The sequence below is a fragment of the Macrobrachium rosenbergii genome, chromosome 55 (assembly GCF_040412425.1).
Source record: "Macrobrachium rosenbergii isolate ZJJX-2024 chromosome 55, ASM4041242v1, whole genome shotgun sequence".
Taxonomy (NCBI): domain Eukaryota; kingdom Metazoa; phylum Arthropoda; class Malacostraca; order Decapoda; family Palaemonidae; genus Macrobrachium; species Macrobrachium rosenbergii.
Window position 1 is genome coordinate 60,032,311 of NC_089795.1, and position 17,174 is coordinate 60,049,484.

General features: G+C 41.7%; 1 protein-coding gene across 1 annotated transcript in view; it reads left to right on the forward strand.

The window, feature by feature from the left end:
• Positions 1-455: 455 nt before the first annotated feature.
• The window catches only part of LOC136835822 (serine-rich adhesin for platelets-like), a 423,298-nt gene continuing 406,579 nt past the window's right edge, over positions 456-17,174 (forward strand). Inside the window, exons 1-2 of the mRNA XM_067099674.1 lie at positions 456-554; positions 10,772-10,930. Of these exons, the coding sequence (XP_066955775.1) occupies positions 10,837-10,930 (94 nt within the window). The 5' untranslated portion in view covers positions 456-554; positions 10,772-10,836. The remainder of the gene's footprint in view (positions 555-10,771; positions 10,931-17,174) is intronic.

The window sequence follows — 17,174 nt, forward strand, 5'->3', positions numbered from 1 at the left end:
GCAACTATCCGCAGTCGATATTCTGAACTTTATATCTTGGTTCTGGTCGTCCAACGTCCAATATTCAAAATAAATACAATAACTTTTTACATGTCTCTCTTATAATGATATCTCACATAATCTTCTAACTAACGACAAAATAAAACCAACGGCTGCACTGTTTATGAATGAAAAAAGTAAGAAAATCTAGGCGCACTCACATTTCAGTCTTTATCTAGACTGCAAATTGTCATAGTGACTTCTGAGGAAACTGGTGTTCGATTCCCTGGCTCATAATAAAATATTTTTGAGACTACTTAAAATTTTACAGTTCGAACAAATATTTAATAAAAATCATGTATAGTTTTACATTTGAATATAGAATGTGGTATGTCAGAATAAATTTGAAAATTAATGTCATAGCCACGGTATAAACTTACTTTCGGACAAGTCTTTTAGAAGATCACTTGTGCTGGCGCCTGGCGGGCTAAACGTTCAGTTGTTGTCTGTTTAGTGGACTGTGGTAACTATTAGATGACTTTGTCCTTCTCTCGTGATCATTTTGGATTTTCTCGGTGAGTAAGTGTTATTTGAATTTATTTGATCCAACAATGGAATACATTATTTATTACATGTATTGCATGCAAAGAGTGTGCTTATTTACTGGACCTCCAGTTCTGCATGCGAAGCTTCCTAACATAGGCCTTTTGTAGGTTGCACTCAACACATTTTCTCGTGATATGTTGGTGTAACTGAATAGGATTTGTTGAAGGCAGAACAAGATGAATCCTGTACTATATGTCACGAGTTATTAAGATTCAATCCATAAGGCATGTCAAAATATGCGAACTGTGGAAAACCTTGCATTACGATGACAAGAGTTGTGGAGTTCGCTGAATAGGAAGATCCGAAAGACAAGTTTTCAGAACGATAAAGTTCAGCTCTTTCGCCTCGTTCTCAAAAGTATTTTGCAAGCGTACATCTTTGTAGACTTTCGAAATGTTCTCCTCATTAACTTAATTTTTTTAAATGTTTATTTCGTACCGTATTGCATTGTTACCTTTGAGACTGTAAACGTCTTTGAAACCCCATCGACCTTGAGCTACCCTACCTTCCTTGTAGGCGCTAATTTATACTCTACGGACTGTATTTTCTTTTTTTGTGATGAGTCGTTTTGTTTTCGATTCTGCTCCATCTTATTGTAATTGAAACGAGACCGCACCTTGTACAGTTCATGGGGGTAGCTGGCTGTATAGTTCATTGACCAAGAAGCCCAGGCCAATAAGCTATTGATATCTGTCCATTTCAATCACTGTCTTTCACCCCAAATAAGTGGATGGTTAACTAATATTACACTGTCTTGAGAACTTGTATTGAAAGGCAGTACTGTTGGTTTTTCATGGCGATGTTAGCCAGCAATATTACATTATGGGCCTGCCGCATAAAACCGGCGTCAGATGGAAATAATTTAATTTTAACGGATACAGTTTGCAGTAAGTAGTACGTTTAGCATATTTTCAAAAGACAAGAAAGAAAATGAATTAAGAACTGTAGGCAGTAACGCCATGCACTTCGGCACTTTCTACCAACCAGCACTGTGATACTAACCACCGACCCCACATCTGGGGCAGGGGCTGTATTGTGAGGCGGTGATACAAGTTGGGCAAGACTCGAACGTCAGCTGGACTGGTTTTGAGCAGCATAAGCTTTGGCCACAACCACGACTAGCTTCCGAGATAACGTCTGTGGATATTTACCGCTCGGTTAAGAAAGAAACAAAGACTGTCGTTAGACTTAACACTATTTATAATGATACTAGACCGAGATGGAAAAGCCTACTACAGAGAAGCATTTGCCAACTGCTTTATTCTCTGACAGATGGGCCTTATACCTAGCCGGAATGAAGAACATTAAAAGTTTTGCTGAGGTGTTATGCACGCAGTACTTCAAGGCATGATTGGCTATGTTCTACCGCTGACTAATATAGATATCGCCTTTATCAGGTTATTGCCTTGATGTATAGCCTTATCGCTTGCTATAATTATTTCAAAAACGTCTAGTTAAGATACATCGTATATGAGTGACGAGAACTAATAAAATGTAGGTGCCTTATAATTATTTTCGATGTTTTTGATAAACATATGATCTTGTAAGGTAACTAGAGCATATCTCCACTGGTGCTACCGTTTTTTATAATTGAAAGGAACGCCAGCTTGAGCTAATTTATTTATATATACATATATACATATATAATTATTAATATTTGATCGTAGTATTGGTATTAAATCGATATGTAAGTGTTTAACGCGTCACCTTCGAGGAAGGTTAGTACTAAACTTATGGAAGCTGTTCAGACGCCGTGTTTAGCACTCAGCCCTCGTGGATCAAAGTATCATATACAAGGTTTCTGTATATTAATAAACGATGTATTTGATCCCCGAAGGGCTAGTACTAAACACGGTGTCCCATTGAGCTTCAGCTATGTTTAGTAATAGCAGCTCGGAGGTGACGCGTAGGTGGATACATACCGGGTTAATACCCTTTAGTATTTAAGCAGCTTACCATTTAAACCAAGTCATATAAAAATCGGGGGGACCTGAGACCATCCTGGCGCAGTTATCTTGTAAAGTTAGAGGCATGGTGATTATCTAGACGACTAAAAGTGTATCATGATCAGCAGAGAAACATAGTGATTATCTAGACGACTAAAGTGTATCATGATCAGCAGAGAAATGAGGCTTTAGTGCTGCTGCTTCTACATACCAGCAAAGTCCCTGTCTTTAAAATTCCGAAAAGTCGATGATGAAAATGGAAAAAGGGCTCCAATTTTCAAACAGAAACGCGAGTATATTTAGAGCAAGTTTCACCCATGGCAATAAAGATTCAAATTGAGGTGTATACCATTTCAGTCAGTCTTTCCAGCTTTTTTTCACACATTTTCAGAGTTCCAGCTCCACTTTTATTCTACCTCTTTCATTTCTTTCTTTTCATGATGTAACTGAAAATTAAACTTGCTGAGGAAGACTTGGGTAAATAGCATTATGTAAGGTATATTTAATGACAGTGGAAAAGAACTTGTGTTGGGTGACATTTATGGATCCTTGGAGATCATAAATATATCGTTTAATAATATGTGTAAGTGTCGCCTCCCACAACCTGACGAGTGTCTGTCTTTCTCCAAAATTCCACCTTCAGTTGATAACGAGCTCCAAGAAAAACAAGAAGGTATGCAAGAACATAATTACCTATTGTAAAGAAGTAGGTTACAGAACTGGCACAGCTACTTTATTCAAAATACTCATTATGTAATTACTATATTCAGTTCTCAGTGGCCTTGATCCTTGTACAGTTTCAATTAACGTCTGTCAGGTGATGGCCATTTTTGCGTTACAGGGCTAAATGCAGCTAGTTATATATATATATATATATATATATATATATATATATATATATATATATTATATATATATACAGTAATACTTTTCTGATCTTACACAATTCGAGTTGCGCGAATTCACACACACACGAACTTTTCACTGGAACCTAACTAATGGGCATATGATTTTTTCACAGACGCACGAAATTCTCGAGAAACTCTATAAGAAGTGGGTGTTTATTTTTGAAGTAATTTACAAGTTTTCATGCTTTATCAGTGTAAAATCTGTATGAAAAAATGGATTTCATTCTTTATGTGTAAAATCTGTATGAAAAAATGCATTTCATGCTTTTATGTGTAAAATCTGTATGAAAAATGCATTTCATGTTTTAATGTGCAAAATCTCTATGAAAATGCATTTCATGCTTTCATGTGTAAAATCTTATGAAAATGCATTTCATGCTTTCATGTGTAAAATCTGTATCGAAAATGTATTATTTTATTTTGTACATGCATAAATATGATGCAATGGTAATTTTAGCACATTCAGTTTTGTACTTTTACAAGATGTGCCCCATTTGCAAAGTTACTGCACTTTTCAAAGATGATACCCTGCAGAAAATGCATTTAATGTTTGAAGTACATTTATAAGTTTAAATGCTTTTAACTGTAAATCGATATGGAAAATTTATATTTATATTTCTGTACATAAATATCATACAAGTATGTCCATTTGCAAAGTCTTTGTCGCAAGGACTTTATATGACCTTTCAGATGAGGTTGTTCAGTCGCGTTCACTTGATAAAATAAATTCGTTAATGTAATATCAGAGATGTAACTAAGAGTTGTATAATGTCATTCTTTGAAGATTACTCTGTTCACCTCGGAGAAAAGTGCTGGTGCAATCTGTATGTGCATGTAATTACAGCACGTTCAGTTGGTGTACTTTTACAAGATGTGATTTTAGTTACTGCATTTTCAAAGATGATACCCTGTAGAAAGTGTGTTTAATTTTTAAGTTTTTCGTGTTTTAGGTGTAAAATCAGAATGGAAAATTTGTATTTATATATCTGCATAAATACGATACAAAAAGCAGTAATCAGTTACTTTATTAGGAATCCCCCCCTCTCTCTCTCTCCCATTCGTAGTTAGCGCTCAAACATACTTTTACAACTTATTATTTTTCTGTACGTCATTACCTGTACAGTATATGATTTTAAATTGATTGAATTTACCTGTACTGTACTACCTTCTACGAACATTACATTCATGTTTTCTGACGGTTTATGGAATTGTACTTTTGTTCTTGACGTTTGCCTAGTGACGCAAAGAAAACGGCTTTTACTCTGAGAAAGAAAACGGCATCCCATGAATTAGGGGTAACATTAGTATACGTACGCACCTACTGTAAATGCGCTATTATGTTTGGATGCAGTACTCAATTTTATGTCAACCATGTACTGTATTCCTTTTTTAAGGGTAATAAAGCTAAATTTTAAATAAAATTACACTAACTTTTTAGTTCATTTAAAAGTTAGCTTAATACTTTGGGGAGCATAATTTTCATATTTAGTACTTAAACTCTGAAATAAACATTTGTAAAGTCACCAAATCGGCGCCAGGATAGTGTTTCGGTGGCGCCATTAATTAAGTCTCCGCTGAGCTTGTTTTCTTTGGTGACTTCCCGTTTTCTTCAAGCTCAATTAGTCACGCCTAAAACGTGCCAGGTCACGCATTTTAATCATTTTTACTTTATGGTATTTATACGGATGTCACACATTGTGTATCACATGTTTCTTCATTCACAGGCATCAAGACTGTATCTATATTGTAGCTCTGTATGTTTTGTATTGTAATTTGTACTCGTTCACTGTATATTATTATTTATTGTTTCGACCTCAGGTCACAGTCAATTCCATTGTCTCTCACGGCCTGGCGTCAGTCGGCCGCAATATAAGCTACGCCCTGGATCTGTAATAAAGTAGCAGTAACTTTTACCTGCTCGTTTCTTTGACACCTACAGTGGTGACCCCCGAGTATCCCGGAGCCATTAGCGGACTCACACGGCGACTCAGTCTTGGCTCCAGGATTTCTCCAAAACGCTCTTAGCGGCCTAAACACGCGCTGTAACCAGCGTTTGAGCGTGCTGACTCTCGTCGGCGTACCCCACCAGCGTCACTAGCGGAACCACACGGCGCACGAAAGTGCGTACTGACGCGAGTACCCCACTCCAGTAAGGGGGTCAAAGGAGCGAGCATGGATGGATATCCTCCTTCATGCAGTTAAACGCGGACCCAGCTGGACTCCGAGGTTTACCTACCTCCCCCATCACAGCCGCCGCCCGCCCGCATCGAGGCCCTCCCGCAACTCCACACCAGCGCCCCGAACACACAACGGCCGGCAACACAATCGCGGGCCGCCCTCACCGTAAAGCTGCCGTTTATGCAGGGGAACCCATCGATGTGGCTGCGCGAGGTGGAGAGCCACTTCAGAATTGGCGGACCTCACGGACGAAATCCTACAGGCCGACACAGTGCTCAACGCCCTTCCGGAGGACGTACAGAAAACTCATCTCGCGAAAACCAAAACACACCCTCACATACAGCACCACAAAAGTTCCTCCTCGAAGCTTGCTCCCTGCCCATCGCCCCGAGCGGGCCGCCCGTGCATCGACCTTGCCAATAATCCACGCCCACGACCTCAATCCAAGAGACGCTTGGGCATGGTCGTAGATCTCCTGTCAATACCAGACTTGGGGTGGTACAAACAAGCGGCAGGAGATAAGCTTCATACGGAAATCTACTTCGCCAACTCCTCCCGGAAGTACGCAACCAGATCGCTCACCTCACACCATGCCTGTCGAGGACCTCTCAGAGGCGGCACAACACTCACAGACTCCGTCAAGGCTTCACAGCAGCTAAAACCGGCCACAGCCGGTCAGCTCCGTCCAGCCTGAAGAGGACGTAGAGCAGCCCGTCAACGCCATCGCCAACAGACGTCCACCGAACCACAGCAGCCGGAGGTCCCCGGCTCTGTCGCTACCACAAGTGGTTCGGAAAGGACGCCGAAAACCGCCTGCCGCCCTGCTCGTTCAACCGTTCAAAACGGGGGTGGCGGCGGCCAGCAGGACAGGCCGCCATGGCAGCCGAAGAACCCAGGGCCTCAAAACAGTAGGTTTTACGTCCGCGACATCGTCTCCGGCAGGATGATGCTGGTCGACACAGGAGCCTTTAAGTCGGTCTTCCCAGCATCCAGAGAGGACCGCAACCAGACACCAGACCCGCCGCTTCCCTGACGGCCGCCAACGGAACCCCATCCTCTCCACGGCACCAGGCTCCTGTCGATCTCCATCCTTGGCCAGAGTTACTCCTGGGACTTCATCGTCGCGGGATTTAGGAACCCACTCCTGGGGCCGATTTTCTGGCGCACTTCGCCTGCTAGTCGACGTGGGGCGCAAGCGCCTCGACACCGACTCCTGCCGGTCTCTCCGTTAACGGCGGGACCCAGACCCACCAGCAGCGCTGCGTCGCCCCCATCAGTATGCACACCTTCTGTCGGAGTTCCCTGAGGTATTTGGGCCAGCCCAAGTCCCGGGGCCCCAGCCAAGCATGCATATACCACCATATAGTGACTAAAGGGCCCCGACATGCGAAGTTCCGCAGGCTTCCTCAGCGCCTTCAGAGGCGAAAAAAAGCATTCGCGGAGATGGAAACAGATGGGCATCTGCAGGAAAGCCTCCAGTCCATGGGCCTCCCCCTCCACATGGTGCAGAAACCGGACGGCTCCTGGAGACCCTGCGGCGACTACAGGCGGCTCAACATTGCAACAGAGCCCGACCACTACCCTCTACCCAATATGCAGACCTCACGGCCTCCTTTCACGGGGCCAAAAATATTCACTAAATTGGACCTTCTTAAATCTTATTTCCAGGTACCTGTTGCGCCAGAGGACATACCAAAGACAGCCATCATCACGCCCTTCGGGTCCTATGTGTTCGCCTTCTCCACCTTCGGGCTGAGGAACGCCGGGGCCACCTTCCAGCGGCTCATGGACAGCATCCTGGGGGACCTAAAACTCTGCGTCTGCTACGTCGACGACATTCTCATATTTTCCAGGTCTCACAGCGAACACCAGAGGCACATCAAAGCAGTCCTCCAGCGCCTCCAAGAAAACGGCCTCGTCGTCCGTTTCGACAAGTGTACCTTCGGCGTCCAGAAAGCAGAATTCCTGGGTCACGAGGTGTCTCCGACAGGCGTCCGCCCTCTTACATCGAAAGTGGCAGCCGAGCCAAGTTCCCCGACACCCACCTCCATCAAGGCCGTCCAGGAGTTCCTTGGGATGGTAAACTTCTACAGGCGGTTCATCCCGGGATCGCACACCACGGCCCCTGACGGAAGTCCTGAAAGGTCAACCGAAGTCCCTGTCTTGGGACCCAGCCAGCAGCAGGCCTTTTCCCTGACGTAAGGCCGCCCTCGCAAGGCAACCGCCTTTGGCACACCAGATCCCAAGGCTCCTCCAGCTGACGACAGACGCCAGTAACGTTGCCTGCGGTGCTGTTCTGGAGCAAATCATCAACGGCGCCCCAGCCCATCGCCTTCTTCAGCAAAAAGTTCAGTCCCGCAGAGTCCCGATACAGCACCTTCGACAGGGAACTCTGCGCGATGTATCGCGCAGTTCGGCACTTCAAGTTCCTCCTGGAGGGGACGCCCTTCACAATCTTCACAGACCACCAGCCACTGGTTCACGCTTTCACGAAGCAGGGGACGCATGGTCTTCAGACAGCAGCCACCTCTCAGCCATAGCCGAATTTACCTGTTCCGTCAGGTACCTCCCCGGCAAGAAAAATCCGTAGGCAGACGCCCTCTCCAGAGTCGAGTTGAACGCAGTGCAGTTTGGTAGATTACCAGGACCTTGCCAGAGAACAGGCCGCTGACCCAGAAACCCCAGCATACCGCACCGCCATCACATCCTCAAGTGGCGGACGTGACCCTCGCCCGGAGGCCCCAGCCTGCTCTGTGACATCAGCACAGGCCAGCCCCGCCTCTTGGTTCCAGCCTCACGCCGCCAGGTATTCGACATCATTCACGGCCTCTCACACCCCTCCGGCAGTGACCACGGCCAAACTGCTTTCAAAGTTCGTCTGCACTGGGGGTGCAAAGGACGCCACAGCCTGGGCAAAACAGTGCCTGCAGTGCCAGACCAGTAAAGTGGGTCGTCACACGCAGTCGGGGTAGGCGAAGTTCCCACAGCCAGGGCGCCGCCCGGCCACATCCACATCGACGTCGTCGGCCCCTTCCCCATCAGGCGGATCCAGATACCTCTCACGGTGGTAGACCGTTCGACGCAGGTGGCCCTGAAGCCACACCCATGCAAGCCACCGCCAGCTGGCGTGCGCTGAGGCCCTGCTCTCCAGTTGGGTTAGCCGCCGGCGTCCCGACCACATCACAACCGACAGGGCCCCGCTTCCTCTCCGAGTTGTGGTCTGCCCTGGCTCAACTGCTGGGAACCACGCACCACACCACCACAGCGTACAACCCAGCGGCCAACGGCCTGGTTGAACAGTTCCACAGGTCCCAAAGTCATCCCTCATGGCCCGCTGCACCGCCGAGGACTGGAAACATCAGCTGCCGCGGGTCCTCCTCGGGTTGAGGACGCCCCAGAGCCGACGGCACCCCATCCGCAGCTGAACAAACCTATGGGGAACCCCTCGTGGTGCCGGGAGAGCTCGTGGACGGATGAACGCCACTCCCCATCTCTGCAGAGGCTCCGCGACGTGGCCGCAAGTTCGCCTTGCAGGCGCTCATACATCGACAAAGCAACCACCTTCATGCCGCCACAGCTGTCATCCGCCACCCACGTCTTCGTTAGAGTCGACGCCGTCCGCCCACCACTAACTAAGCCCTGCAGGGACCCTTCCGCGTGCTGGAGCGGAACAGCAAGGCGTTCCAGCTGGCACTCCCAGGCAAGAACGACTGGGTTTCCATAGACCGGCTAAAGCCCGCCTTCCTGTCGGAGAGTCCCGGCAGCGACGCAGCACCTTCCGCTTCAAACGCACTCCCAGCACGCCCCTCACCCCCGCAGGCGGCCGCCGCCCAGGAAGGAACCGCCAAACAGCAGCCTCACAGGCGGGAGGCCCTCAGTTATCTTCAGGAGCCGCGGCACCTTCAGCCCCGCAGATACAGGGATTAATCAGGACGCGTCCCCCGTCTTGGGAGTATTTGTAAAGTCACCAAATCGGCGCCAGGATAGTGTTTCGCGGCGCCATTAATTAAGTCTCCGCTGAGCTTGTTTTCTTTGGTGACTTCCCGTTTTCTTCAAGCTCAATTAGTCACGCCTAAAACGTGCCAGGTCACGCATTTTAATCATTTTACTTTATGGTATTTATATGGATGTCACACATTGTGTATCACATGTTTCTTCATTCACAGGCATCAAGACTGTATCTATATTGTAGCTCTGTATGTTTTTGTATTGTAATTTGTACTGTTCACTGCATATTATTGTTTATTGTTTGACCTCAGGTCACAGTCAATTCCATTGTCTCTCACGGCCCAAGGTCAGTCGGTCGCAATATAAGCTGCCTGGATCTGTAATAAAGTAGCAGTAACTTTTACCTGCTCGTTTCTTTGACACCTTACACATTTATTAGCACTTTTAAAGACCATGCCAAACTTACGCCAAAAATTCACCTTGCACGAGGGGCTCAGAACCTAACCTCGTAATTTCGAGGTATGACTGTATATATATATATATATATATATATATATATATATATATATATATATATATATATATATATATATATATATATATATATATATATATATGTATATGTATACATTTAGTTTAGAGTTGTAGAGTAGCTTATTGTGTTGTTAACACAGTTATAAAATACTTAGAACTAGCACAGATTAACGTCTGTCAAGTGATGGCCATTTGCGATACAAGGGCTAAATACAGCTAGTTTTACATATACATACATATATATATATATATATATATATATATATATATATATATATATATATATATATATATATATATATATATATATATATTATATATACACACCACACACATATATATATATATATATATATATATATATATATATATATATATATATATATATATATAAATATATATACACACATTTAGTTGAGAGTTGTAGAGTAGCTGAATACGGTGTCACTTATTGTGTTGTTAACGTAGTTATAAAATATTTAGAACTAGCACAGATAACCTTAAAAGATAAGGGAGCATTAGTCATTGCGTCTACGATGACTCATTTCACAAGAAATTGAATCATCGATATACTAATAATTTTTTTTATTGAAAAATGCGTAGTATTGGCACATTTATTAAAAAAGAAGTCAACAACAATAATTATATAGATACTTTTTTATTTTTCCTCAGCCGAGAATGAGCATCGGATCATCTGTGTAGTGCTTTACTTGGGGAAAGTGTTTCTCAAGCCTACAATGCTCACTGATAACCATGGGATACGAACTACATTTCGTCTGCTGAAAACACAAGGGATTTGTCACACTCCTAAATTTCATCAATTACAAGTCGGTAAGTACGCAATATCCCAGTCTCACGTTACGGGCATTAAATGGTTCACAATGTTTTGAAGAAAAATTGTTCATCTTATAGGATCATCAGCAATTAATACCATTGTGCATTATGTCAAAAAGAACAGTAGGTCATTATTCTTTAGATCAAGTTACCCGTTCCATTGGCCTTAGCATATAGCCTATAGAAATTAAGTCTTAAATGCTTCTGATGATGCAGATTTACTTACAGGTTGTATATTTATATTGTAATAATTATGATAACGAGTGATCTAAAAGGATATGAAATGACACGCAGACAAAACACACACACACGTACAGAGAGAGAGAGAGAGAGAGAGAGTTTGCCGGCTGGGGGGGGGGGGGTGTTGTTGGGAAGAACAGAGAGAATTTAACAGCTTTAAAGGGAACCTGCCTAGTGCGAAAAGAGTAACAGAAGCTCGTTAAAAAAATTGACAAAGATTGAAATCTCGAATAATGATGATAATATAATAATAATAATGTTGATGGTAATAATAATAATAATAATAATAATAATAATAATAAATATTATTACTATTATTATTATTATTATTATTATTATTATTATTATTATTATTATAAAATATTTTTATTATTTTTTCTATTTCAGTCATCCTATTCGACTGGGTGGTATTTATAGTGTGGGGTTCCAGGTTGCATCCTGCCTCCTTAGGAGTCCATCACTTTTCTCACTATGTGCGCTGTTTCTAATAGCACGCTTTTCTGCAGAAGTCTTGGAGCTACTTCGGCATCTAGTTTTTCCAGGTTCCTTTTCGGGGATCTTAGGATCGTGCCTAGTGTTCCTATGATTATGGGTACATAATCCCATATGCTTCTTACTTCTATTTTTAGGTCTTGATACTTAAAATTTTTTTCTCATTCTCTCTCGTCTACTCTGGTGTCCCATGGTACTCAAACATCAGTGAGTGATACTTTCTTCTTGATTTTGTCAATTAGCGCCAAGTCTGGTCTTTGCCAGATCGTTTTCTTTCACTCCTTCAGGTTGGTGTTCGTACCACTTACTACTGCAAGCTAGCTGGTGTTTCTTGCACATGTTCCAGTGGAGGGATTTTGCTACTGAATACTGGTTCTGTGCAAGCGCCGGACATTCGCTTGCTATGTGGTTTATGGTCTCGTCTTTCATATGGCAGTTCCGGCATATGGGTAAGATGTTATTTCAACCATCTACTGTTCTTTGGACATATCTTGTTCTTAGGGCCTGATCTTGTGCCGCTTTTAGCGTTCCTTCTGTTTCCTTCTTGAGTCCTCCCATCCGTAGCCATTGCCATGTTTCGCTGCAGGCCAGTTCTTTAGTCTGTCTTATGTACTGTCCGTGCATTGGTTTGCTGTGCCATTCCTTTGTTATGTTTTTCATTCTCCTGTCTCTGTATATTTCTGGGTCTTCGTCTACTTTTATCAGTCCTTCTTCCCATGCACTCCTTGGCCACTCGTCTTCACTGGTTTTCAGGTATTGCCCCAGTGCTGTGCTCTCGATGTTGACGCAATCCTCTATGCTTAGTAGACCTCTCCCTCCTTCCTTTCGCGTTATGTATAGTTTGTCTGTATTTGCTCTTGGGTGCAGTGCTTCGTGTATTGTCATGTGTTTCTTAGTTTTCTGGTCTATGCTGCGGAGTTCAGCCTTCGTTCACTTCACTACTCCCGCGCTGTATCTGTGTCTAATTATTATTATTATTATTATTATTATTATTATTATTATTATTATTATTATTATTATTATTATTATTATTATTATTATTGCAGTTGAGAAGAAAAAAGGTATTTTCTCTAAGTTTTTACATTTCAGACATTCTTATTAATAATTCAACAACAAATAAGTAAAATTTACCAGTAATCTTACTTTTAGTGTTGGCAAAGAAATTACAATTTCCTGGAGTGAAGTCCATTCTCGTGCTGAAACGCATCAAGTCATTAAGAACTGCTTAAAGAATCGTGCTTCGATGAAGATTGGAAAACAGAGTGTCTAAGAATGACGTCGTATCCGTAGTGCGCCTTTCCCAAGATGAACAAGTTGAAGGTGGATATTCTTATGGCACTTGGTAGAGGTAATTCGCCTTAAGATAAAATCATTATCTAGTGGGCAAAGAATGTGTTAAGGCTTGGTTCTGTAAAATCGACGATTTTAAACGAAAAGTATCTGCTTACCATTTGCAACGTGGTTGGTAAGATTGGAGTAATGGTGATAAATTCGACAACCTTGCAAGCAAAATAAGTCTCAGACAAACCTCCGAGAGCAATGTTACGGTATCATGCTGTATTTAATGATTTACCGGTTGCTTATGATAGAAAGCAACTAGCCATGATATAGAGAAAAACAGAGTGAACTAACATAACATAATTATATTGACAATGAATAAAACAATAAGATATACGAAGACTAGTGTTAATAAGATGTGGCTTACGGATTGTATTCTCAGAACTATTAAAACACATTTCCTTAGTTTTAAATCAGTGGACCTCTGGCAATAAGCAAGACATCCTGACCCCTTAATCGAATAAGGTAGTGGTCACTGTACCATGCGACCTGCACTCGACATCTCAGAAGTTCAGGAACTAAGAATGATAGGGGACGTTCATAACTGAGCTGAAGCTTATGGAAGATCGCCAAACAGGATGTCAACTGTGATGGTCAAGATTATCCAGAAAACATCGGAACAGTCGGTCGGTATTCCACTACTGGATGAGGCAGTTAAATCCATTTGAATAACTGCACATGGAAAGATCTCAGTGTTCATTGAGTCCCTGGTTATAAAAAAAACGTGGAACTATAGTACATGGTATTTAACCGAAATTGGGGTTCCAGGGTGCCGACGGGAAACAAATAATGAACTTAAGAGCTTGTGTCCCCTCAAAAAGTAAAAATCTAGGTAACGAGTGTCAGCTAAAGCAGTGATCAACTGAAGCCAGAAGAAATGTTTGTGTATCACTTTGGTAAGGTAGAGCATCAGTATCACAAGGTTTAGATAAGTTTGATGATTTTACCACAGATTGGGAAAGTAAGTAATTTAGGTAACAGAATGGCGTCACAGTCAGATGTATTTCCTTTTTTTTATATATATATTCAGGAAGTTCCTTTTAAGAGCGTGGTAATATTTAAATTTACAAGTGCATGAACATTCATAATAATTAAAACCAGAGAAGTAACTTGGCAGTAAAGTAATTAATGGTTTTTCAACCAAATTTCCTGTTACTCTTGACTAATAATACCGGGGACTCATGTAAGGCCAACATAGACACCAGGCCTGACTGAGGGCGGTCAATTTGTTTCCCCTCACTATTTAAGAGGATGAAGATTAAGGCGAGAAGGAGGTGGGGGCCAGAGAATGCGGAAGTGAAGCAGAGAAAAGAAGAATAAAGGTAAGGAAAGACATGTTCGAATGAAAATAAATAAAAGAGAGGCGGTGGAAGGGAAGAAGAGGTAAACGGACAAGTGGTGGAGAAGAGAACAGAGATGTGGAAAAAGAAAAAGGAAATGCATTTGTGGGAAAATTTTTTGGTAAAAGGAGAAAGAAGAACTAAAAGGGGTGAGGAAAAGAAGGAAACGTTTCAAAGGAATGAAGTTTTGTTAGAGGGAGAGAGAAAAGAAGAGAGAATGTGGTGGTTAAAAAGTTACGGGAAAAAAAGAGAGCATCCTAAGAGAAAGAGGAGTCGGTAAAAGAATAAAAAAGAAAGTGTTGATAGAGAAATAAAAATGTTACAGGATAAAGAGGAGGTGGCATAAAAGAAAGAGAAGGCAGATAGAAGTTAGGTGTTAAAAGGTGAAAAATATAGTAGTTGGGAAAGAGATAGTGATGAGAAAGTTTGGAGGAGAAAAAGGAAGAGGGTGAAGATAAAAAGAAGTTGGTAGAGATGATGAAGGAGAAAGAAGAGAGGTTGAAGAAAACAGGAAACTACGACAGAAGAGAAAAGTTGAAGCGATGGAAGAAAACGTGTGATCGAGGAGACATTTGAATAGATGGAGGAGAAAATCAAAGTAATGGGGAGGTAAAGTGGTGTATAAGAAATTGAAGTGGTGAAAGAGAAAATTAAAGAAGTAGGAAGAAAGACAGATTGAGGGAGAAAGTCCAAAGCTGTGGAGAAGAAAGTTGAAGAGGTGAGGGAGAAACTTGATGTGGAGGAAGAGAAAGTCGAAGTAGTGGGCGAGAAACTTGAAATTGGCGGAACAGAAAAAAAAAAAAAAAAAAAAAAGCTTGAGGAGAAAGTTGAAGTGGTGGAGGAGAAAACTGAAAAGGTGGAGAAGGATCAGGAAGGGTTTATGCGTGTCGGCGTGCTATGCTAAACCAGGCGTCACCCACATTACTGTTGAGAGGGTTTCCCTGTACCGCGATGTCACCCTCACGCAAAAGTCTGAATCCGCCAAATTAACGTACGCTCGGTGGTCGGTTAACCCTCTCTCTCTCTCTCTCTCTCTCTCTCTCTCTCTCTCTCTCTCTCTCTCTCTCTCTCTTATTCTTCTTCTTGGTGTGTACTTTAAATTTCTGTCTGTGCATTCACAGAATTACATACAAATGTACAAACGTACGTACAACGTTATTTATTAGGGATAAATGATATCTTATAATCAATAATTCATCATAGTTATAGACCATATTCGTTAACAACTCATTGTTATCAACTCCAAATGATCTTCGCTATTTGGCCCACTTCATCCAGTTACAAGATTTCTTTTCACGCAAAAGGTATTCTGTTTTTTCCTCTTGTCCCATTTGTCTTCCATTGTCCTTAAGTTGCGTTCCGTCTTCCCATTCTTTTAGCACTTACAAATAATGCTGTGGTTTCCTCCATGTTCTGAGCTCGTTTTCATATCCATTCTCGTCGCTATCCTTATATACCTTTAAATCGCCAGTCCAAATTCGTACAACTTTCCAATATAATTTGTTTTTTATGCTAAGGTTCCTTGTCCACAAAACATCCCATTTCACTACATTTGTCATTCACATATGCATTAATGAGTGGAAATTATTTCTCATATCTCGCTTCTGTATAATTATTGAAAGTCGTTTCATTGCAAAGATCCGTCTCCCGGATCCAAGTTCTGTGACCAGGCGTTTGTAATTTTGGCGAAACTAGGTAGCAGCTATTCTTAGCTACTGATGAAGGTTTTGGAACGTTTTTATATCTCAAAAACTGAACCACAAATAACCCATCAAAATGGAGTTCACTTTACCTTAGTAATAGCCTACACAAAATAGGAATACATGAATTAATAGGTGCATCTGCACAAAAAAGGATTCGAATTTAAGCCGTCTAACCTGCCAAGAGATGGCTTCAGAAAACCAAAACAATAGTTACTGCTGAATCTATGGTGAAATTCTGTGCAGAAAATTATCACATCAACTATTTTATATAACAGCATGAAGGGCCTGTCGGATTCATGTTGCCCACTCCTACAGACATCAAGCCACTCACATCTGGCACGTGTTCCTCCGTTTCCTAGATAATATGGACCATGCTTTCAGCACCTCTTTTACACCATAGTACCAATACTCTTGCGGTCCTTGCCCCTGCTTTCTAGAAATTTCCTGATCATACTTTTCACATACACATATATATGATTAAAATCACACACACACGCATATATATATATATATTGTATATAGATTTATATATAATATATATATATATATATATATATATATATATATATATATATATATATATATATATATATATATATTATGTATGTATATGCGCTAACAACAGAAAGCAGTGACACTTTTGTCATACTGTTCACTGACAGATCGGCAAGTTAGCAAAGATTAGTTCTGGCTAATATATATATATATATATATATATATATATATATATATATATATATATATATATATATATATATATATATATATATATCATGTGTGTGTGTAAATATTGTCACTTCTACATGCGTCACCTTTTTTTTTATGTTCACAAATGTTAATCCACAAAAATTTTTAATATCGAATTCGCTTTGCCTTGGGAATAACTTACACCCTAAAGGAATTATAATTGAATAAGCGCTTCCATGTCAGTCAGATTCGAACCGTTGACTTTGATTTAGAAACAATGATTGACAGTGACTCTCACCACCAGGCTCTCAAGAGAGATATAAGTTGATATTAGCTATGCTCTATATATTCCTGTCTAATTCAGGTTCTGTTCAAAGAATCGGTTTCTGCCAATTTACACCAAGATAGCTGATTATTAAGTTTGTAACACGTGGCTAATTA